General features: G+C 32.2%; 4 protein-coding genes across 4 annotated transcripts; 2 read left to right on the top strand and 2 right to left on the bottom strand.

The window, feature by feature from the left end:
- The first annotated feature begins 530 nt into the window (after positions 1 to 530).
- LOC130636312 (uncharacterized) lies at positions 531 to 7,114 on the top strand. Its single transcript, XM_057445986.1, has 2 exons — positions 531 to 1,068; positions 4,941 to 7,114. Exons 1-2 carry the CDS (start codon positions 958 to 960, stop codon positions 6,909 to 6,911), a joined length of 2,082 nt encoding a protein of 693 aa, XP_057301969.1. The 5' UTR covers positions 531 to 957; the 3' UTR covers positions 6,912 to 7,114.
- Positions 7,115 to 8,805: 1,691 nt separating this feature from the next.
- On the bottom strand, positions 8,806 to 9,690 carry LOC130636960 (adrenocorticotropic hormone receptor-like). Its single transcript, XM_057446812.1, has one exon. The coding sequence runs from the start codon at positions 9,688 to 9,690 to the stop codon at positions 8,806 to 8,808; it is 885 nt and encodes a 294-aa protein (XP_057302795.1).
- Positions 9,691 to 18,944: 9,254 nt separating this feature from the next.
- On the top strand, positions 18,945 to 21,817 carry LOC130636313 (uncharacterized). The gene is made up of 3 exons (XM_057445987.1): positions 18,945 to 19,207; positions 20,123 to 20,267; positions 20,850 to 21,817. The coding sequence occupies exons 1-3, from the start codon at positions 18,953 to 18,955 to the stop codon at positions 21,008 to 21,010; spliced, it is 561 nt and encodes a 186-aa protein (XP_057301970.1). The 5' UTR covers positions 18,945 to 18,952; the 3' UTR covers positions 21,011 to 21,817.
- Positions 21,818 to 23,292: 1,475 nt separating this feature from the next.
- LOC130636961 (beta-2 adrenergic receptor-like) lies at positions 23,293 to 24,168 on the bottom strand. The gene has a single exon (XM_057446813.1). It carries the CDS (start codon positions 24,166 to 24,168, stop codon positions 23,293 to 23,295), a length of 876 nt encoding a protein of 291 aa, XP_057302796.1.
- Positions 24,169 to 25,772: the final 1,604 nt, after the last annotated feature.

Genomic DNA, 25,772 nt, shown 5'->3' on the forward strand with positions numbered 1-25,772 from the left:
TACAAGACCGTCCTGTGTTCTATATTCTACATTTACAACTAAAAATCAAATATGCAACATAAAAATTTTGAAGAGTATATAGTACAAACGTACCCAAGTAGAACAAGTTCATGATTTCCACTCGTTTCATATGTAGCTAGTTTAGAACTTTTATACCACTTTACACGACTTCGTTTTTATGGAAATTTTACATAATACATAATTATATTATATTATTATACATAATTATACTCAAAAAACAGTAAAGTAGGTTAAGTAGATTCTCAATACTTTTCTTAAATTTAACCATTTTAAGCTTTTTGATGAATTTAATTCTCCTATAAAAGAAAAAAATTAAAATGTTTCACATTTTAAAGAAAACATCATTTATCAAGAGCTTTCTTCCATGATAAAACACCAAGTTATTTTCTTTTTAAAAGGTTTGAAAAGCTTTAGCATACGAAAATTTTCTGAAAAATATATAAAGTGTTCTGCACAACTTTCCAAGTTCTTTTATATCAACTAAACTTGCATTTTTTTTAAGTTGTATCAGCAACCCCAGAACATCAGCAAAGTAGTGTCATTGTAAAACAACAATTTCCAAACTTTATTGGGTGTTATTAACACAGTCTTGTATGAAAGGTTTTACACTATGAACTTTGTTAATTGACTGCTTTTGCTTATTTATCTGACAATAAAGAAGTCCAGTAAAAAAGCATTTTGAATTTGGTGTTCAGGTTAAAACTCGGGAATTTCTAAGAAAATATTTAAAAATTAAAGATGTCTAAGAAAAATTTCCCTTTATTTCAATATCTATGAAATTCAATAGATATAATGAATATATGGCTATCAAAATAATTTTTAATAATTAATTATTTTCGCCATAGCAATAAATGTAAGGGAATTTCCACCAGAGAACTTCTACCATTACCATTATAGCAACAAATCAGGATAATTCAAAGGCGAATCCGCACATAGATGACTTTACCGTTCACCTCAAAGAACCGTTCAAAGAAATTTGGATGCCCTACACATTTTCTGGTATTAAATGCGTTCCGCTTTCACTTTGTCACCTTCAGATATGTTTTGGTAGGTGGTAGATTCTATTTTTAGGCAACAATTTAACATATTGCCATACTGGTATTATAAAGTCAAGCCTACTATATCTAAATCTTTGTATCTTTATGCATCTATTTTGTCAGAATAAAAGGTTCAAATAATGATTGGAACAAGTAAAATACATATTTTGTCTTATCACCAAGAACCATATAGTTGAGATGGATTAAGAGAGCAGGTTACAAGAACGTAAAGAAAAAGAATATTTACAGATCCTTTAGGGTTATAAAGAATTACAAAAATGTAATATTAAAAATGTTGCGAATAATCTAGGCCATTAAATAGCAAGAAATGTTTTGTGATTTTCTTAAAATACGTCAACAAGCAAATGGATTTTTTGTCTTCAGCTAAGATTGTGTTCTATAACAATGGCCCACGATAAGATAGTGAATATCTACTGGTCACTAGCAAGGTCACTGGAATGTTAAAATTGTTTTTTGAATATCTTCTGTGATACATGTGTTTTATTTGTAAAAACTGATCTTTAAAGGCCTTGGGTGCAATGCCATACTTGATTTTATACATAAACAACAGGATTTGGTGCATGTTCAGTTTGTTGGTACTCAAGGCCCGCTATTTCTCCTAATAATAATTCGGCTGTGTCATTGCCAAATATTATGTGACATGCGTAAATTTTTGTAGCCTTAGAATGATTAGTACTACCTAGGCAACGTTACAATATGTTAAATAACTGTAAATAAAGAAAAAGTATAAATTATATATATATACATATAAAGGCAATGAAAATTAAGTAATGGCTTCGCTTTGTATAATATTCCAATATCTTTGGAAATTTCTTTCTCTACTGCTTGTAATGTAAGTTTTCGTCAATAGGAACACCTTATAAGATTAGAAAGCTTTTCTTTTTTATGCTAATTTCATTTCTAAATAGAATTGGAAGTTTTAATGGTATCTGCTTTAGAATTTTCTCAGAATAGCGCATATTTTGTTATATTTACAATTAGGGATAGTTTTCTTTGCTATAATCCATTCATTAATACTACCCAGTTCTTTGTTTACCGCAGTAAAGAGTGTTTTCATAATTTTTATGACCATAGAATAAGTTAGTATCATCAGCAAAAAGAAAATAATTAGTAAGTTTTGATGCATAAGGCAAATCATTAACATATATTAAAATAAATGCGGTCCAATAGAGAGACATTTTTTAGTTCAGTCGTATTATTACCGTGATACGTACAATGCGTCTTCCCAACAATGGAGAGCGTCAATGTGAGATATCGTGCTTTATAGATAGATTAAATTGGGCACGTTAATTGACTTTATTGCCTCCGAATTTTTATGTTTATTCGATATTTTGTTGGTCATATTCACAGTCTATATGCGTCTGTATTACCGGCATCAAAACTTAACAAAAATAAAACGGGTAATGCTAAAGCGACCTTCAAGAACCCCCACAATGATAAAAAATCAGTCACCTGTGACCCCAAACCATCCCCAATAACCCAACGAATCCAAATGAACCTACAAGCATTCTTGCATTACAAAAAATTACCCGGAATGCGATTTCGCCTAAACATAAAAAAGTAAATTCTTAGAGGTATACTTCGTGATTTCATAAATTTTCGGCAAATTCGCAAAGCGCTTCAATTCTTATAGATAAAGCTAGTAAGATTTAATCGAGTTTCACAAGAGATTAATCTCGCGAATAGCAGAAGTGGAGGAATGTTGTTTCTTTTCCAAATAATGTTTTTTCCAAAAATTTTAATGTTTCAGAATTTCTTCTCACATATCTTTTGAAAATTGCGTGTTCACTGTACAGTTGTGAAAACAAAACTTATATCTAGCAGTAAATTGTTACATAATCTTTTTATCTAAATTTTCAAAATTTGATCTGCAAATAACTGTAACTCTATACACATAACCTTGAAAACAAAAAAGTTCAATTTCTACAAAATGTTTAACAGAGTCTGTCTTAACTCACCCTATGGATTGATGTGATTATTTTAATTTTACTTAAAAAATTCCTATTAAAAATTTATTCTGTTTTTGTGTTTACAAGTAAACAATAGGAACAAATTATCAAGTAACTTAAAGTTCATAACGAAGATAAAGTAAAAAGAAAAGCATTGCTGACGAGTAAGATTCGGATTATACATGTTGTACGTGTGCGGCCAAAATTTCAAAATTTGATTAAGATTCTCACCTGGATATACATATTGCCATACATAAAACTAAACTATTCTTAAAAATAAAGTACGGAACAAAAATAAGTAACCAATACATTTAACTGCACTAGTGCGTGCAGCTGCAAACACTGATTAAAATAAATTATAGTATCATATGATTTAGGTGAGCGGTTAAGAAGATACTAAGGTATGAAAATATTGTCGACATCAGCTATGACGCGTCCATATTCGAAAGAAAACCCGATCAAGAAAATGTATAAAATCGTGTGTTTTTAACGAACCTTTGCATAGATATTGTGATTTAAAGTTATTCTGCCCCTAACTTAAGGAATTGGTCCTATTTTAGGTCCACTAATCTCAGTATACGCTTTGTCGTCGTGCCGTGACATGGAAAAAATGAACACATAGGGTATAACTTTTTCGGCAGCATTAAAGGAAAACGGGCACATCTACCTTACCTGCTACGGACTGATAAAAACAAAATTGTGTATTAGTATATAGAATAATAGTTGTAATCATCTACGTGCTTAGCAGTCAAAGATTTAAAGTATTAAATGACATCAACTCTAACTTTGCAAAATGTTTCGTTCAGAAGTGTACTCTTTCCGATTATTGTATAGAGCTTGACACGCTGATTAAAAGACATATAAAAATTTATGTAATTTCGTCGAACTATTGACAAGGACCAGGGATTGAGGATTAACCCTATTCGGTCCGGGGCGGGGGAGGGGGACGGAAATAACTCTAAACGCTATGGTGCATGGATATGACACTTACTGAGTTTTAATATCTATATATTATACACCTACATGCCAAATTATTAGATCACTTTTACCCGAAACTACCCGTAGAAATCTCTACGTATTTATAATTGGAAAAATATAATAAATCTTGTTTGCATTATCCTTAGAAGTTGGCAACTTTTCATGCGATGTAAATAACGAACAATATGTTAAATGACTTTTATGTAGCTTCCAGAAACTTTAAACAGATTGTAAAAATTTGCTCTAGAACTAAAGTAATTGAAATTTAAGCGGATGGGAGTATTTTGGACAAATTTCGAGGTTTTGATGACGTCACAGGAAATGTGCTGACGCAAGAAATTTTATTACTGTGATTGTGTTCCTTTTGTGACGTACTATAAGTGTGCCATGTTTGATTCAATTTGAACAAAACTGTGAAAAGCTTACTTGTTTTTTCACTCGTTCCAGTTTTAACCTTTGCAATCAATGTATGGTTTTCACCAAGCACTTTAATTGAACTCACTTTCACCATGAATTTTTACAATAACTTCCATGTCACAACGCTTAAGCCAAAATCATAAAATATTTGCAAATGTAGAAATGGTAAGTTATTGTGCACATTTTAAGCAGTATTTTAAGAAGTATAATACAAAGTGACTTAGTGGGGATATACCCCCTTCCCTCTCCCCTACCTCTCCCCCCCCTCCCCTCACCCCTTGTTCCCACAGCAAAAGTAGAGTTGATAATCAGCATCCATACTACCAAACTTATACCAAACTTATCCCAACTGTCCATCTACTTATAAAGATTTAGACCATTTTCAATTTCATTTGTGAAAGTTGCGTTGGATTTACGTCTAGTTTATTATTCGTATCCTTATCAATATCAATAAGAACATCAATTTCGATTTCGTTTTTAACGGTGCATTCACAGACTATTCCCTTAATTTTTTTAGATAACAATGGATGCTCGTTCAATATGCTTTAATTTGACATGCCATAAAAGTAATCATGGTGGAGGTTGCAGATTTGATACTAATTTTCAAAAAATGTTAGATTCCTATCACATTGAGGAAATATTTAACAAATTTATTTGGAACAATGAGAATATTTTAATGACATCTGCTAAATGGGCAACCTTAGAAGAATTCCAAATATTAATAAGCAAGTATGAATGCATGGATCAAGTTAAGCAGATAATAATAAGGGAAGGTGGTGGTATTGTTGTTTCTGCACTCTTAAATGAGGACGAAAATGTTATTAAATACATGGCAGAAGAAATTAAAATACTTCCCACATATTCAAATCGTAAATCAGCTTTAGGGTTAGCCGTTGAAAAGAACAACATAAAAGCGGTGGCGATTTTATATAAACATATGAAAAACTATCTTGAAAATAGGGGAAATGAGGATAAAGAAATTGATTCTCAATTAGATTCCTCTTTCCACCAGGAGGAAAAAGAAGTTGGATTGTTTGTTAAACGCTACCTAAAAGATTACATTTATTTTGAAAGAGAGGAAAGGAGAGAACAAATCGCCGAACTTTTGATGCATTCTGTATTCTTTGACGAAGAAGATTTTAAAAATGTACTTGTTTATACTGCTCGATACTCCCCGATAAATACAATATTTTGCGTTTTTGATCTAATACGTGATTTTTTTCCTAACTATTTCAGAGAGAAAATAAAGAGTTTAGATTCAAACGAAGAAGACGTCTTATCAATTATTGCAAAATACAGATTGACTAATCCCAATAATGTTTTAAGAGAAAATATCAATCCAAATAGTGAAGACATTATATCAATTATAGAAGAATATAAATTACGGGAGATTGCGATAACGCCTGAAGATTTTAGGGAACTTTACAAGAAGTATTTTTACAATAAAAATGTCCCACGAACAAATTATACAAAGAAAGGATCTGCATTATATTACTTAATACTTCACAAACAATTTGAATTAGCATTGTTTGTTCTGCAAAAAACAAACTTTAAGAAATGTAATTCTGAACAAAAAAATAGTTTTCTAAAAGCAATCGAAGAACTCCGATGGAAGCTTCAGGATATGCACTTGGAGAACGAACAAGTGAGAACATCCTGGGGTGAAGCCTTGTCAGTACCCTTAAATGATGGCACAAGTAAACGAAAACCAAAGTTAATACCAAGTCGGCAATTAAGAGAAAAGAAAAGTATGGCATCAAATAGAAAAGGGCAGCTACTTCGCCAAATAGCAACACAGTTATTTTACCGCTGGAATAACCAAAAGAATAAAACATTAACAGAAGTTCAAGTAATGCAAGTGACAAATGGAATTAGGTTGATAATTTTTGTAGCGTTTAATCCCGCAGACAACTGCATAGTTAAAAAGATTAAAGAAGATACATCTAAGATGCAGTCAGTGCTTAAAGTGGTTCAAACTGACTACAGTATCAGATATAGTACACATCGATCAAATCGTTACAGCAAAAAACTACGAAAGCGTCTAGGCAATCAGCCTAACAAAATCCTTTCTAAGGTGTTAAGTCAAACTCCTGTGATTGTGAATAGCTTGGATAATTTTGAATACGAATGGCAGAATTTCTATGTGCTATGTCTTTCCAATGTTGCTGACACCAAGAGACACGCAGAAGAGATTTTATGCGACGCTGCTAGCAATTTAAAAGAAGATTTCGAACCTCGTGACTTGACATTCTCCATTTATGGAAAAAGACGACCATGCATGAGCTGTCTTGGGCGAATGAGAACTGCAGGAATTCATCATTTTAATCCTAATCCTGGATACTTTTGGTATTCTTCAATCGGTCATCAGTCAGAAGATTGTGCTAAAGAAACACTAAATATTTTGATGACAGAAGTACCACACGTGACCATTGAGAATGATGAAGAGCTTTTAGATTATGATACTAGGTCGGATTCGGATTCAGATTAACTGTTTAGGACGTAAGGGAAAACTGAGAGGCAATAGAAGATTGAATTTATTCACACTATATGCTGTAGAATATTTACTTAAATGTTTTTTTTTAATTGTTTATTTAATGTATTTGTAACAACTTTTGAGTGAAGTTTTCTATCACTTAAAGAATATTACCACATTAGTCAATAAAAAATATCAATATTAACACGTCAAGATTATTCTTGGTTTTGTTTTGCTACAGCTGTCATCGGAGGGGAATGATCAAAATTATTTTAGCTCTTTAGCTTTAATTTATTTTAGGATTAACCTTTCAGATCACAACAATTAAATTAGCTAGCATATAGTTACAAACTAACTGCTGCTCCATTCTCAAACATTAATTTATCTGTTTTTATTTATTATTGTATTAATTTGATTTCATGAAAACCCAAACAAAAAATTTGCAAAAGGAATTATTGATAATACAACTGTAATTGTCATATATTATAGCCTTTTTCTGCATTATCTTTATTTTGCTTCAATGGTACTATTGCTTATTTTGAAGATATACCTTACATGAAATATGGCGTTTCTATATTTCTGTATATATTCTCCTGCATTTTGTGAAGGCTTTCGAGCGCAATATTTCAGAATAGGAAGTTTGTTTTAGCCAATCCAGTCGGCCGAAAGTATAAAAAGTCTCTTAGCCCGTCGCCCCCTACCATGTTCAGGCCTCCTTTAATAATTTAGCCCTTCCATTTTTATAATTGCTTCGCCGGGCCTGATTTCACAATATTAATATTGCCATGGTGGCTTTTCTGAGATGGGAAGAGATATTTCATAATCTTTCGCCCTTTCAAATATTAACAAATAGGAAGAAACACTGTTACAAACAGTTTATTTAAAACTTATCTGACAATTTCTAAAGCTGCGGAACTAAAAGTTCACTTATAAAGAGCTTGTTGATCCTTCCGCAGATCAGTAATCTATTTTAAAAAATCCAATACTAGTCGTTCTTAACAAGTTTACTCAAAAAAGTTTGTTTAATCACCTTCATAAGCAATAGCCTACCTTATCCCCACTCGCTCAAATATTCTACAAAATCTTAGTACGAACGAAACATTCTGGGTGAAACTGGATGTCTTTGTAAAGGTCGGTTCACACTAAGCGTTAATAACTGGCGTTAATCACTGGCGCGAGGCACTATCTATATCTTAGACGCTGATCTAAAACAATATACTTGCACACTTTTACACTAAAAGCATTTTACAAATCTTGTTCTTTGTCCCTATATTGTGCAGAATATAATGCAGAAATATGAAGAAAACATGCGGAATTTATGTCGGCTGTCATTGATCTCGGTATAAACGCCTATAAGCCGCCTAAAAAGTAATCAAAAAAACTTGATTTTATAAGTCAGCGTCTAACAGGCGTTCAAGTGGTACGTAATGAGCCTCTAACCCGCGCTACAGGTACTTTTTAATTCACACTATGCACTAATGCGCCTAGTGGAAACCGAGCTCAACTAGTTTTTACATAGTTCATGTTTTCACTCATTGATGGTTTGTAATTTAAAAAATACAGTTAAAACGTTAATTAAATGAAAATGTTAGCATTTCACAGCCAAGTTTTAGCACATTCCATGTCAAAATTACTCATAGTGTCCGTCTCAACAATGTCTTCTTTGTCCTTGTAATTTCACGTCAGTTGAAAATACTGAGAGGACTTATACCATACGTTATATTAGCTTTTTGAGCATACTTCCTATTTATTGTTGATTTTTAGGTGAGAAATACTGAAGTATCATCGGCATTGCCAAAAAGACTTCCTCGTCTAAAAAAGTTTGGCCATATCGATCTATGTCAAGTAGTAAAAGAAGGTTAAATTTCTTTATCTGCAACATGGACTAAATCAAACCAATCTTTCTAACTCATTCTCCAAAGACAAAAACACGTGCTTCACGCTTTAACTCCTTTGATCGAAAACCATAAATAAATGTATCGAACAAAGCATTGCAACCTGCAATAATAACAACCCATGTTTCCCAGTACGAATGATTCGCTGGTGAGTGTTTCAAAGTATTGATTATGTTAAAGGCAATTGATGGAACACTGACCATTCCGTACACAAACAGCACTTCTAAGGCAACACGCATCGCCTTTTTATTCCGCTGGCCTGATGAAATTCCTTGATTTTTGTGTAAGTAAGCACTAACTCGGTATTGGCATATTATTAAGGATATAAGAATGGCAAATCCGTAAACAGTCATAAACGCACGGTACATCCACCAAAAATTTGGAAAAGCAAACTTGGTAACGAATGGCGATATTATACATACGAACCATACTGCCGTTAGTATTTTGGGAAATAGCTTTCTTTTCACGCGCGCTTTATAAGCAATTGGATTTACTACTGCTAAGTAGACTTCCATAGTAATGCACGCAATTGCAGAAATTGACATTGTTGTGTTTGCGTATCCTAGAACTGACCATATTGGGACTAGAAAACAATATGGCGAGTTCTTGTAGAAGCCAATTGATAAATAAACGTACACAGGAATATACGTGAGTCCCGATAGTAAATCCGAAATGGATAGCATGACGTATAAAATATTTACTTTGCTCCTCACAGATTTCTTTGCTGATACAAGCATCAGCAGCAATCCATTGGAACCTATGACCAAACAGCTTAACAGGATAGCAACATAGCATGATATAATCAGATTCCATCGAACAACTTTGGTTTTATAGATTTCAAAATTGTACTGTAAACACCATAGACTGTCTTCTAGAGACTGGTTAGTACGGTTGGTCATTTCTTTATTAGTTTTATGTACAATCTCTATTAATAATAAACATAGTTGGAAAATGAATTTGAATTTGCAGGAGACTTTTTGATACTACTTAAAGCTAAAGTTAGGGTTTTGTGTTTTTAAACTTTTTATTAGTGCGCCGATATTTTAATGTGTAGTCTATTATGTATATATTAGACATATTGTACCGATTTAATTCAAAACCAGTGTTCCTTTTTCTCGTTAATAAAACTACTTAGGAAATAACGTTACGATGATTGACATCACCACAGTGTAAACAATAAACCTCTATACACAAATGGTTGGAATTAATATACGCTCATAGACTTTTGGGTTAACAGGAATTTTTCATAACGAGTGAGAAAAAGATGTTTAGGGCCACTCAGGAAAGTAAAACATCACAAAAGGAGACTTAATTTTCCAAAAAGAGTTTGACAAAGTACTTTTGATTTGTGGAGGTAGTTACTGCAAATAAATTATTTTAGGAGGTGTAACACTGAAAAACACTGAAAAAAATTTAAAAAATAACATACAATAAACCCAAGCAAAAATATTTATTTCCATTACAAAAAAAATGTAGGAAACATAACTTGGTTACCATGTTGTATAATGTTAATGTTATCATGATGTATAAAGGATGAAGAATAGGCAAAATATTCTTGTTTTTACCAGTACTCTTAGCAGTATTCTTCTACATTCACTTGCTCTTGCGATTTCTTTTTCATTTCGCAAGCAAAATATATTCCTTACAACTCTAAAATAATTGCTAGTGCCTAATGCTAAAAATATAGCAATTAATTATAATTTTTGCCGATGAAAACATTGAATGGTAGGCGGATATCTTCATTAAAATTGATATTTCTACTGTATCAGGAATACAGTAAATAAGTAGTTTGATTCTTGTTGTTAAAAGACTCAAAGAACTTATTCTTCTTCTGTTTCCTTCTTTCCCTTTCTTTCATTTTCTTTCTCCTTCTTCATTTCATGGTGTGTACATTCGCATGCAGTGGAAAGCGGGCTATTTTTCTTCCTGCGATCAACTATATTACATTCTTTATGCAGCAGAAAATCTGTTTATACTCTCCTATAATTATCCTATCTCATTGCAGGTGTTTTATTTAATTCTTGTTTTTCTCGTACAAACTATTAAGTGTTAAGTTTAAGCATTCTTTAGGTGGCCCATTTGACCCAGAGGTATCTTTGAATACACTTTGAATAAAATACGCCTTATTCAGGTGGGGAAAAGGTTGTTAACCCAGACCTCCTTATGCTGATAAGGAAATACATTAGCAAGAGTGCGTTCTAACGGGGAACCCATGGCATAGCCGTTATGTTGTTTATAATATGTGCCATTGGGAAAATGCAAGATGATTTAGAACAAAATTCAACAAATTTCGAAAATCCGCCTTACCTTATCGATAAAAGAAAAGTCGGCAAAAAAATCAGTCGGAAAAAATTAAAAGTCGGCTAAAATATTAGTCACTTGGGCAAAGTTTAGTTACTTTTTGCCGACCAATTTCCAGACAAAAAAGATCACGAATATTTAGATTTTGATTGGTTTTTTAAAAATAAAACAACAACAACAAAATTGTTTATAGGTATATAGAAAAGTTTAAGTTTAGTCAATTTCAAGAATAATTGCATAAAACTGATAAAATTTAGCAACATGATAGAAAAACGGCTAAAAAGGTGGTCGGCAGAAAAATTTTTCTCGGTAAAAAATCAGCAAAAAAAAAAATAAATCAATCGGCAAATATTTTGGTCGGTAATAAAAAAGTCTGCAAAAATTTTAGTGGGTAAAAAATATTAGTCATCTAGCCAAAATTTAGTCACTTTTTGCGACTTTTTTTTCGGTATCAATCAAAACCCTTTTAAGTATATTTAAGTAATATTTTCTTTGAAGGAGAGGCAAGAAACAACTTTTTTGTGGCAGCCACAAAATAAATTTTAGGCGAGGTAGCAAAAATTAAGAAACGTCTAAATCCAAAATCTAATAAAATAACTACTATAATGACACACAAATAACTGTTTCATAAATAAATATCCATATTCCTTACCAGCAACATTTTTACAAAGTACACATCTTATAACAAGCTAAATTCTAGCCTCCTCCCTCCCTCCATCCTTTCCTCCCTCTCTCTCTTTTTCCGCTTGTTTAATTAAAGAATCCGTGATTAGAACCACCCCTATTGATCTAGAGAAAGTTACTTAGTGTACACTATCACAACAATAAACTTTGTTTTCTTTTAAATTTATTTTCTTCTGTAGTAAGTACATTACAATCAATTCCACGACTATTTTGTAACCTGCTAGGTGAATAACCATTTAAAATATTTCAATTTGCAATATTTCCCTTTTTGCTATACTGCTTACTTGCTGACTTTTCATATTTACTTATTACATATCTGCATGCCAAATTTTAAGGTTCATCTTCGAGAGGCTTAAGCTTGAAACTCACAACACAAACTTATTTTAAAAATATTAATCCTGTAATGTTTACACATAATTAATCCGAGTTCTTGTTTTTTATATTTTCCCTAAAAATTTAAGGGTAATTTTTGACAGTTTTTAATGCGAATTGTAAAAACGGGAGAATTTTTCAAATGACTTTAATTTGGTTGTCAGAAATTTCAAACATAACGTTAAAATACGACAGGGCGGTTTTTTGGATGGAAAGAGCCAACCAGGACCTCTTGTGCAGTACTCTACATTAGGCGGCAAAAATTGTATTTTTGCGGACGTCTATGCCGAGCAACTGACTTCGAAGATGTCCTAGACGCATTTTCGACAAAGTCCGAATTATGGTGCAATTCGCTTCCTAGAAAAGTCAGAAAAAACGTGACATGCGAGAGTGATGACGTCAGCAAAAATACCAACCCTTAAGATTCTGTATTATTGTAAGATTATTGTATTAAAATTAACCGTTAAAAATATTTATAATAAGATGGTGGTTAAAAAAATTTAACCACAATCTTAGACAAAATAAGTATGGACTTTTTAATTTCTGTTTTTTTTTTCAAATTTTTCTGTTCGTAGGGACTAAGGAAAAATTGAACAAATTAAATTACGGTGACTTCACAATTCTGCCCACGCTTGAGACAAAAATAGCTTTTTTTAATTCGTTTAGTAGTCCAAAAACGTTTTCTGAAAAGATTCTGGAATATTGCGCATCTTTTACAGCAAAGAATAGGCTCTTATTTTGAGTTAAATACTAAATAGTGAGTCTGTAGTCTATGTTTTGCACATCGCTAGCCAAAAGTGCAACCAGTATTTTTACAGGCATAAAAAATGCACTTGTAAATTTTGTCAAACTACAACATTGTCCTGTACTTTCAGGTGAATTCGGCATAATAAAAACAGAGGAAATAAAATAAAGCTCGGATAATTTCATTTTATTGATTTTTGGTAAAACAAATAATAAGCAAAAAAACAACGAAATTTGATGTTTGCAATATTTCTATAATTCGGCTGCAAACTAAGTCATCATCAGGATATTACAATTTCATAACAGTATACGTTATATAAAAGTAATTCAAAATAATTTTCGGTCTTTGAATCAAGATTAACAGCTGATGTCAATACATAATGGTTCTTTTATTAGAAGAACGTTCCAACTATTGCAAACATCCATATTTGTTTGTGTATGCAGATTACTGTCCTTGAAGGTAACATCATTAAACGGATTAATCAAACCATCAATAGGGGCTACATCGTCTCTTCAGGCATGTTAAAAGGTACCTTAATGTAGTGGAAGTTTAATTGTACCAAAATACTTTGAATTTCATTTAGTGTGTGTAAACTTATGGACAACAGAAACGTTTATATAACAGTGGGTTGTGTCAAAAATAGTTTTTTCGCCACAATAAGACAGACGGGATCAGATAGTAACAATATCTTGAGCAGCCAAACATTGGTTTCTTAAAGATTTTTACATGTCTCATCAAGCTGACGAAATAATTATCTTAACATGTAAAAAACATTAAATAAGTAAAAAAAATAAAAAAAATTAATTATAGAATAAACTTATAAAGCTCCTTTCTATTTTAGCAAAAGCTGTAGCATTTGAATAAATAAATGAATAAAATATCATATTAAGAAAAAGAAGTTAGCAAAATTTTTTTGGCTCAAATAGGCTTAAAGGGGAACAAAAAACAACCTCGTATACAGACGTTTTAGTTGTTTTAGACCTTGATAACAGAAACGAAACATAAACACCCCAGCCCCGCATAAACATTTTTAATAGAAAAAGAACGACAACTTGAATGAATTTCGTTAGCATAAATCATTTTAGGACTGATTCACTCAATCTCAGGGCTCGTCAGCATGCCTAGGACAAACGAAAAATATATTGAAATTATAGTTTGGTAAGTCCGACATGGCGGTCATAGCGCCGCTTCGAAAACCAGGTACTGTTGGCTGGAGTCATGCTCAGCCCAGAAAAAGGAAAATTTAAATTTTATTTAAAGAAAGAGATTATTGTTAAAGGATCATCTAGTCCTGAAACTTTAGAAAGGAAAGGGCAATGTCATATTGATGTTTACAATTTAAAACAGTAGCAAAGCAAATATCATTAAGCTTTGTCATTTTTATCAAAATCTTCAGCAGGTGTGTAATTATTGTTACTATCTTTGTAATCATTGTTAAAGGAAGCTTTGTTAGGAAAGAAATTACATGTTCATCTTTAATCACAGGTTTTACAACAAATAATTTCCCTTTTGCCTGCGCATCTGGAAAAAAACTTGTTTGGTTTTTCACAGGAGGAGATAAAGCTTTTGTGGCGGCAGCTAAACCTGACATGCCTTTACGAAATGATTAGGCACAAAATTTTCTTTGGATGGAAGTAAGCCCTCATCATAACGAAACAAAATGTGAACAGCAAACGCAGAACTTGGTTGTGTGGGCTCTATTCATTGGTTAAACAGCATTTGAGCTTTTTTTGCATCCATAACCTGAGTAATAAGAAAATATCTTCCTGTTTGTGACACATGACAAAGCAAGCATAGCAAGAAAGGAACAATATTTCCGATCTACTAAATTTATAATAGGGACCTCCTTTACCAAGTCCTCTTGTTTTTTGTCTGTGTTAAATGCAGAATTGCCTACAGACATATTGAGAATATCTTCCATGGATTTAAAGAGGCTTTCTGGAAGGTCAAGGACAGAAGAAAATAGAGGATGTTTACAGTAAAAGCTAGCATTTATAATTAGTTCCCCTGACACAAGAATTTGCAACTCGTCCACCATCACATCTGTCCCAAACAGACACAACAACATAGAACTGTACAGGCAATTTCCATTACCCTAAGACCTGTAATAACAATAAGTATTGCTAGCTACTCGGAAACTTTAGCTACACATATACGATTTTGTCAAACAGCTGCCTGTTAAAGGTTTGTTTACAAAATTTAACTTGCCCAGTATATAAGTAAACTACAAATGCATCAACAAAAGTAACTGAACAAGCAAGAACAAGCCTTATCCAACACTGCATTTGTTTTATGCAAAGGTCTCTATGATTAATTCAAATGTTTTGTAGAAAAAAATCTATCTAATGAAACCAAACATTTTCGGATAGCCCTGGTTGTTTGAGTTTGTTTTATTCCATCTCATACTTGTGTGCTACATGGGTTTGTTGTGACCGAAATTGACAATTGTCTTTTGTATCATAAAAAGAATGGCTCTTAGTAATCACCAGATCTTCTAGGCGTCTCTTTGAAGTTCTCAAGTATAGCCAACATTATTAATTATCAAAATGCTTGTGAGTGATAAAAAATACGTATCATGTTACAATGCTAATATTATGCTTTAGGGTAGCATTTAGTGGAGACACAGCAATCTAGATACTTTAGGGGAGAAATTTTTGCGGGCAGAAATTTTCGCAAACTCAAAAAAATCGCGAAAAGAATCGACAAAAAGTTTCTCAAATTGTAATTTTGGGGCGACTTTTGCGTAAAAAACCCTTTGCGAAAAACAAAAATCGCTCCATATGCCAGAGAAAATCTTTTGCGAGTAGCAACAATTCTCTTCCTTTTCATCTTTTTTTGGTAACCAAAAGTCTACATCCATTACAGGACTCAGGATGATGTTCGTAGTATACCAAAAAAGAACGAATACACAAAATGTTATTGTAGTCGAAGATTAAAGAAGAAACAAGTCAGAGTCAGTTAATACTTCCCCGTTTAAACTTTTGCTGATTTATAATTCCTGAAGGTTTGCGAACATTATCAAACAACGCGAAAACAAGGGCATAAGTTTTGTCGCAAAAGATTAACTCTGTACCTTTTGACCCCGCAGTAGTTTCCATTTGGCCTTAAGTTTGTGAATGACAAATAATGGTAAAATTTTTATTATTTCCGAAAACATATGTAAAATTTCCTTTCATATTTTCTTAAAGGGTATATTTTTTTCATGAGAAGATCCATTGTTGCTGTATTTTTAAGTTTTATAGTTAGCGTTATTGCCAGGGCCAGAATTTGGTTTATTTCACTTTCTGTTTGTTTATAAACTCGGTTATTTTATGGAAAGCAACATAGAATAAAAAAAAAGAATTTATCTCGCACTGCGTATAACAACACATGGAACGCATACGGTAAATTTCAGTATAACTAGTTTTTTTAGTAGGCATAAAAAGCCGGTTGCTACCTAAAAATGTATGTGCTTTTTTTTAAGTTAATATTTAAAAGTAGAACCAGTATTAATTTGCGCAAGTGGGCTTTTTCTTTGTCTGCTTTTCATTCCATCCAGGGAAACATATTTAAGCCACTTAAAGTTGTCATTCCGCTTTTAGTTTAAAAAGCGCGAAAGTTGCAAGCTGTATAGGTAAAGCTATTCTGGTCCTTGATATAAAAATGCTGATTATCTCTATTTGATTATAAACAGAAAACGCTTGCAAGACAGGCGAACTAACTCGGAGCAAACTTTCCAAGATTATATTTGTTTTTGACCACATAATAAGATTTATTATCGGTAAAACTAACCTCCTGTTGCCAGTGCTTTGTTTCCTAATAAGGTATCTGCAAAAATACTAAAACATGACAAACTCTGTACGTGGTTATGAAACATCTTTAAGCTTTGCACATTTCATTTGCGCATGACCAAAGATAGATAGAGCATATTTAAAATGGAAGCATTTCAAGTAGGGAAGACTAGAATGCGAGTCTGCTTAAAAATATAGACAAAATCTTAACACAGCAATACCATCAATTGTAAATAAATGAGCATTGCTTGCACAAGCGGTATGTCATTTTAACAACAACAACGATCGTCTCAAAATAACAATTAATTTCCCGGAAATACATAATTGTTATTATGAAATATATTTGGCATCTCTACATCAAACGTTTCTGTCTGTTTCATTAACAACAGAGTAAACGACTGTTAGTTGTAGTAGCAAGTTCAGAAACCAAACTTGTCTTATTACGTCACATATGATGTTTTAACGATAGTTACCGCTTCTAATTTTGTATAACATCACGCTCCTAATACAGTAGAAACTGTTTACCTATTTATACCATGACCTGATGTAACAATTATAGACCGAGCCTTCGAGTTCAATCGCTGACCGAGGCTAATATTTCTCGGTAGAGATAGATAAAAGAGTTTATACTGTACTTATTAACTGATAGATATTTTGTTTGGTTTTGTTTAATTTATGTATAAATTTATGTCTAAAGATTTGCTTGTGACAACGGTTTAAAAACCGAATTTTGATAAAAACAGAAAGCGTTCGATTTAAATTTTATTGTATCAATTTTAAAAATACATGTACAAAAAGAAAACTTTTTTAAACTAGTATTTAAACAAATATTTATGTAACCATTACGACTACATATAACAGTCTTACATTGATGTCAGAACTGTTTAAAATTAAAAAAATATTACCCTCGTCCAAAAAAAGGAAATTAATTTTCTGGCACAACCCCCTGAAAAGATGGGAGAGTCACAAAATTTTCTGACTGAATTACATGTCTAGCAAACGTTATGCTTTTCGAAAGAAGAGACAGCGGGTACTTTATGCCACCCCTGGTGGTAATAAAGGTTGAATATTTCACGTATAGTATTAACTTACTTCATAATTATTAACCTGTCCAAAAAGAAAGAAGCCTGTATTTTACATTGTCCTCAAAAGTCATTATTTTAATGTTATTATTTAATTATATAACTACACATTGCGCATCCGAACAGTGCTAATTGAAGCAATTTTCTCAAATAATTGTTTATTGTAAACGGATATCCATTTTCTTTTCGGACAACGGATGAGTTGACGAATTGAGTATAAGTATGAATCAATGTGTCAATAGGGAGCAACATACATCTTCCTTTCTGAAAGTTAAATTGAAATCAAAACAAAGAAAAGCATTTAGAATGAAAAAACGTCTTGAAAATGGACGGCACGCTAAGTAAGTTTTTTAATTCTTTATTTGTTTTTCTTTCTTGTGCTGTTTTTTAATTATTCCGTGTTACAACTTTTAGTTTAATAAACAACATCTGAATATTATTCTTTTCCGTTGTTTTGGGGTTTTTAAAGCTTTATTATTCGCTTCCATTATGTTTCCCGCCAATTTTCAGCAATACTTAGCCAACAATAAGTCTACCATTATATATAACTACTTGTTTTAAAAGCTTTTAATCGTTTTAATTATACTGTATTTACAACGAAGAATTTATACAAAAGAAACAAATTCTATTTAATTTTCTACAGATTGCGTATACCATATCGCTAATGGTATTCTCCTCCTGCGAAGAAAACCACGATTTAGGACACTCGCCCGCCAGTACTTTTATAAGTTTTTCATCAAAGTTAATTCAGTTTACATAAAAGTCTCAAAAACACTGCAATGAGATTGTTATTTAAAGTCACTACATCTTCAATAATAAAGGTGAACTCCGACATACAAATATTTTTGCCACTTTAAGTTTTTGGCTTACGTGTTTTTAATAGCAGTATTTTTTTGTATTTTTTCTACCTCAGCATGCAAACATGTAACTTCAGTACAATTTAAAGGCGTATAGCTAGAAACCATTTCAATTAGAAATATGCAGGAGAATGCACTAAATATTTATTTCATTATAATGCATAAATAACATACAGTAGGTATCTCACAAAGGTAAATAGACAGATTAGGCAAATGTGTTAAAAAGGAAATTCAACTATAGATTTAAAAATGAGAAACGCAACTCGCAACGAAGCTTCCACCTTATTTTAGTTCTTGTGTATTTTCCTATTTCTCAACATTAACTTTTCCTTTCAGTTCTGGCAATAATAATGGGCGTTTATCTTCTTGTAATCGTGGCTGTGTTAGTGATCCTGATTCAACGTGCTAAGGAGCGAAATACATCCCAACCGTATGCTCACATCAAACAAAGTAAACCGATCCCTTGCGATTATCAATTAATAAAAGCGCAAGTACCTTTGCTAGAGCAACCTCAGTTTCAAAACCACACTCGTTTTTTCGCGGAAGATTTTAGTGTCGCGGAAAAGAAACCTCGCCGAGAAAAAAGAGAAGTGCCAAAAATTGTGGTAAGTAAAGCAAAGGATAAGCATTCTCTCAATTGTAAGTGATTTTTGTTTGCTGTTGTTGCTTACTGCTGCTGTTGTCGTGGACTTGGTCGTTATCGTTATTGTTTTCGTTTTCGTTTTCGTTGTTATGTTCGTTGTCGTTGTTGTGTTCGTTGTCGTCGATGCGTTCGTCATCGTTGTTTTTGTTGTCGTGTTCGTTTTCGTTGTTGGTCGTTGTCGTTTGTCATTGCCATGGTCGTTGTCACGGTTGTTGTGGTTGTCGTTTTTTTATTGCTTGCTGTTGTTGGGATCGTTATCGTACTCGTTGTTGTCATAGAGGAGGAGGTTGTCGTTCTTGCTGCTTTCATTGGCTGTTGCTGTTTGCTTTTTCTGTTGTCGTGATTGTTATATTTATCGTCGTTTTTTTCTTTGTTGTATTTTTTGCTTTACAATCTTATTTACAAATTAAGGTTCCTCTTCTATGCGTACGAGTAAAAAAAGCATTGAGGAAAAAGTACATCTTCCTCGTATTCATTTTCTTTGACGTACCCCCGTTTTTCTCTCATTTTTACATAATATAAGCAACAGTTACAATCATCATATAAATTTTAATAAGTTCTGCGCAATTATTTCCTTCTTTGCAGTGTCCAGTCTTCCCTTCGAAAACGAGGCTTAGAATATTAAGCAAAAGCTATAAGGCGTCTCACTATGATAAGGATGACCTTGTAACTGGTCTTCCTAAGATCAAATTAAGTTAAAACATTTTATGCACACAGCAATCGCATTTAAACACGAGTACAACATTATATTACTCATTTTTAATACTTTTAATACTTTAATACTAAAGGAAAATACCAGAAAGGTCCATTGTCAAGTTGTAATAGATAAATAACATTAACCGCAACAACTTTATCGTTTCCTTTCAATTTTTTATAGTTAGATGATTTGCGAAGTAACAATGCAAAGAAAAAGGTATCGTGTGAACTCGAAGCAAACGCGTGCAAATTGCGTGTTGAGGAAGATCGATATCAGCAATTCTGCGTTGAAGATGTGGAACGAAAAGCTTTTGATGGATCAAGCGGTAGGGATATATTATTTTTGTTTACCTGGTTGAAAAGGTTCGCTTTAAAGGTTGTCTTCTCTAACCTTATATTGTGTATACATATGGCATTTTTCTTAAAAAAAAGCTCTTTTCTGGCAGAACAAAACCTTCATGGTAGTTTCTAACCAAATCAGCGTTTAGGTTTTGCTCTACGCACTTCTTTTTATACGAATCAAACTATTTTGTTAAGTGATTTTTGTGCGTTGAATAATTCTTAAAGCCATTTTTGCATAAATATTTAAAAAATGGTCTAATACCACAACATACCCTCATAAACTGCGAAGAAATTTACAATATAGTCGAACATATGAGGAAAAGGATATTATATAATAAACGAAGAAGCATATACTTCGAGTTTGTCATCAGCGATTTAATGTATGGTTTTTGTTTACAATGAATAAGGGTTATGGCCATAATAAAGTTCTAATAACAATAAAGATGGTAAGTATACTGTTAGGTTTATGCTCAGAGCCATCACATTTGAAATCTTATATGCTAATTGCAAAACCACCATATACTTTCTAAGAAAGCAGTAAGTTCTAGAAGTAATCCTCTTTTTAGATTCGTATGCGTCTATGTTTGAAGAACATGATGAAATCACGCCACCTCGAAGTCCGAAAAGTCCAAAAAGTCCTATGAATTTTTTGAAGAAGCAACGTTCATCGTTGAAGAAATTAAGAAAGAAATTATCAGGAAACTTTAGCAGCGACGAAAGTCAATAAAAAATATGATGTCTAAATCGATTGGTTTTGGCAATAATGATGCACAAAAATTGCAGGGAGAAGCGGAATTCAGTAAACAAATTGTGGCTGAAAGTTTAGTAGTGCAAGGGAAGGACAAGAAACAATAATGCTGTATCCTGCCATCATTGAAAAAGTGCACATTAACTGAAACATTTTCAACAGCGCTCTAACTGAAGCTGATGTGTGTTTTTTTAAATTTATGATGACGTCATCAAAATATAACTTTTTTAGCACAAAACAAAATATAAAGAAGAAAAATGTATTCTGCTTCGAATAAAATACGTTATATTAAATACGTTATATATGTAATGCTACTGCAGTCTGTTGCTTACTGTTAAAAAGTGATTATATTTTCACAATGTTCTTCCAACAGTGTCAATTAAGCATTCTGAATAAGTCTGTCTTTTTGCAGAGATTCTGCTAACATTTTTTTGCGGGTTTTTTTTAAATTATTTTTTGCTATGCAGTACGTTTAAGACACTTACTGAGTTTGCATACTTATCTATGAGACACCTGCATACAAATTGTTTACGTATACTTTTTATATTGGCCATTAATCGAAACTACACCTTAAATTTCTATAGAATCTTTATAATCGGGAAAATAAAACAACTTTAATTTGGATTATTCTTACAAGGTAGAATTAACAACAAATCTTTATTTTATCAGGAAGGAATCATCTGAAAATTTTTATTAATCCGAATCCCCGATTTCTTTAGATTTCACTCTAAAATCGGAAAAATCAGAATTTTAGGCAATTTTTGGAATTTTTTGTTTGAATTATAAAAAACGGGATAGTATGTTAAATATAAATGATGTAAATGTAATTGAATTTTAAGCAGACAGTGGTATTTTGGACAAATTTTAAGCTTTCATTTCGCTCCTTTAACGACGAACTATAAATGTGCCAAGTTGCATTTAATTTAGATAAACTTATCAAAAGTTATGGAAGGGGGCAGAATAAACAATTCATTTTTAGACAATGCGTTTTTTATAAAGAAAATGTAAATAAGCACCTTTCGGGTAAAAATTATTATTTTTAAAAGAAGTATTAGACAGGCACAAAATTTTGTTGTAAAATTTGTACTTAATCAATATTTATTTTATATACTTAATTACTTATTGTATATTTAAATAAAGTACAAACTTAACTGCAACGCAAGAGCTACGAAGTTATGGTTTATTTTGTTTTTTTTTAGCTCTTTTGTCGACATCTACAATCCCAGTCAAATTTTTTTGACATAAGATTGATAATTGCATAGGCTAACTTTATATTAGATTCACACTTTTTATATTTGACAAAGTGTACTGTTCAGAGCGGACTTAGGACTTAGGACATACGATCTTAGGTTGTTTTGTTATTTCAAACTCTTAAAATATGCTTATCGCTGCTGGCAACAGCATGGCAATTTTAAACGAATTTCGAGGTCTTCGTGGGTCTCTGTGTGGATTATTTTGGTATGCAGCCGTGCTAGAAAATATGATTACCAATCTTTTAACGCTTTCTACCTAACTTATGTGTGTTCAAAAGAAACGACTTTGCAGACTGCGCAAAAAGGAAAAACATAAAATAACATACAATTTTTTCTCACTTCTTTTCAATAGAATTTAATTGTTTACAAAGTGAAATGAAAAGCTATATGTATACGCTACAGGGAATATAACACCGGGTGGACGGAAACAAAGTTTCTTTTCCAATTCTGCACTTCGATCTAACTTCGGGTTTTCAGGTTTAATGCGCATGCGCAGTGACAAGGTATAAAAGGCGGGTAATAAAAAAGTTCATCCTGAATCATCACTTGGCCTTAGCATCGCAAACTTTACCCTTATGTGTCAAATATATTTTATTTCCTTCAATATATGATTTAATATCGATCATTGATTATGCGGTATAGACCTCTACACAAAACGGACGATACGTGCAAAATGTTGGGCATAAAGAAGTGGTTAGTAATAACAACCGCATTTGACTCGCGGGCTGGAAAAGTTTTTTAATTCATTTGCTGTATGGTTCTTGTTGTATTATTATTCTATTATATAGTTCTATTGCCAAGCCAATCCAGCGATAAAACCAAATATCATCAATTTTTTTATTTTCCAATGGTAATTGTTAGGAATATGTAAAAAGAATTATTTATCTAAGTTTCTGAGTCGTTATGTACAGTAATAACAGATCTTACTGTTTTTTTATTTTATTCTGAGCAAGATTCCATAACACCAAATTATGGTGTTTTTTTGTATCTCTTTCCTGTCATCTGAATTTATGCCTGCGAACTACTGGTACCCAATGCCCTTTGAAAATAAACTTTCACTGTTTTTAGTCGTAAAGAGTAAATTAGTCCGTTAAACAGTGGATTAAATGTGCCGATAAAACACGTCCATGGTGTTAAATAGCTGTTAACAAACAAGTCATTGACTGAGAAAATGAGAAGAAAATTCGATACAATGAGAGGGAGAAAAGACACAGCGTAACAAGTTAGCAACAGGATAGCTGTTTTCAACGAATGCTTTTGACCACCTCTTAATTTTACGCTGCTACGAATAGCACAATGAGCTTTTCGTTGACTAATAACGATCATTGTAAATACAACCACACTGTAAAAGGGAAAAACTAATAAATATTTTCTCCACCAGTTTTTCATATATGTTGCCAATACTGGTACAGTAACACATAGTACCCAAACAGCCAGCAACAAAAATGGCAACACATTTTTTTCTTTTCTTGCTCTATGCTTGAATGGGCATCTAACAGCTAGGTAGATTTCAATTGTAATGATAAGAACAGCCGATAGCGACATCGAGCAAAGTATATATTTCAAGACAGCCAAAAATGAACGCCTCCTACAAAAGTCATTTAAGTCGCCAGTGACAGACACAGAAGTTGTCGCTAAAACGATTAGACCGTATATCAGGTCCGACGTTGAGAGCATTACGTATAAAATATTCACTGATTTTCTCACTTCAGCTTTTACGATAAGCAGTCCTATAAAACAGCCGTTTACTGCGATGATAAATATCGTCAAAATCAATGTTAGAATAGCAGTTGAAAATATGGTAATTTCGACATGTTTGTATGGTAATATCTGATGCGAAAAAGCTCCACAAATTATTGCATCCGAAGAGTTAGTCAACGTCATACTTGAAATTTGGCTTTATTTTTTTCAGTACAGCTCCTTTAATCTTATCAGCCAATAAACAAGAGCACAATACAGTACATCTAACCCTACAAAATTCTTATTACTTTATAAGTTCTAGTGTGCACCTGCCACATCGACCATGTTTAGACAGTTTGATCTGAAGTGCACGACAAAGGAAAATATTTCCAGGAATAAATAAAACCAACATATTGAATTTTTTTTTAAGCCACGCACTGCTAAATTAAAATCAATTAATAATTTTATATCACATATATTATTTAAGAAATATATTATAAGATAGGAAACACAATAAGTGATTCAATAACGTTTTTATTCTTTCCCTATAATTAATCTTTTTTACACTTAGAGCGATTTCAATAAAATATCTCATAGCGTAAAAGATTTTAATAAGTTTTGTTGGTTCAGCTTTTATTTTGTTTGTTTTTTGTTGCTCTCGGTTAAAATCTAAAGAAATGTCGATGGAGTTGGATAATAAAAAATCCTAAACTTATCAAAATAACTAAAGCCCATTTTTAAATATTTCCTGCAAATTTAATTCTATACTAATAATACTCCTATTGTGTCTGGTTTTGCGCAAAATGGTAATGGGAAGCCAACTTCATCCCCAGTGTTCTTTTTCACTTTTTGATATTTGGATAGATACTGGGCATACTCAGTTAGGAAGGACTTTTAAATATGCTGTTACAGTATAAATTATGGATGGTCATGAATAGTGTTTCTTCAGAGGAAATTGACGTGACATATTTCCGCTATGCAATACCATGCATGGCGTTCCAACCATGCACTATAGATGGCGTCATTCTTCATTTACTATTTCGATAAAAATTTAATCCTTGTTTAGATACGGTGAACGATAAAGTAGAAAAGTTCTATCTTATAACGCTGCATTGCAACAAGTTTTTCTAAAAACATGGAAATCGCGTATTAGTGTATTAAACTAGCTTTAAGTCGTGGACAAAGATATTTCTACCATTGTTAAAAGTTACAAAAATCAAAAACTTGACAACAATAACAATTTGGGTTCCACATGTTTCCTTAAACAAGTGATATATTATTAACTAAGAGAGAAGCATACGATGTATTACCATTTATTCTTTTTGTTGTATTCTTGTTTCTTTTAAGGAAGTATTTTTAATGAAGCATTTTCAAGGAAGTATTCTTTGAAATATCTTTGATATAAACATTAGGTTCGATGACATCATAAGTGTTTGTAACATCAAAATTGACGATTGTGGTATTTACCACATCATTACACAGGTATGGGAGTAAAATGACAAACTTTCAATCTGAAATTATTAACCCTGGAAGATATTAAGTAGATATACAATAGGTAAACATAGGTTATTGAGATTTATTAACCCGAGGTGATTTATATTCAACGACGCGCAGCGGAGTTGAATATAATATCACCGAGGGTTAATAAATCCAATAACCTATGTTTACCTATTGTATATATGTTTTATTATATACCCAAAAGAGATTGTTATAATTAATATTACTTATTTTGTTTTGTGTTTGTTTTGTTTTCGTTTCATTTTATAGTGTAGATCGAAACATTTTTTTGTGAAATCGACATGTTTTTG

The sequence above is a fragment of the Hydractinia symbiolongicarpus genome, chromosome 3 (genome assembly GCF_029227915.1).
Source record: "Hydractinia symbiolongicarpus strain clone_291-10 chromosome 3, HSymV2.1, whole genome shotgun sequence".
NCBI classification, from domain to species: domain Eukaryota; kingdom Metazoa; phylum Cnidaria; class Hydrozoa; order Anthoathecata; family Hydractiniidae; genus Hydractinia; species Hydractinia symbiolongicarpus.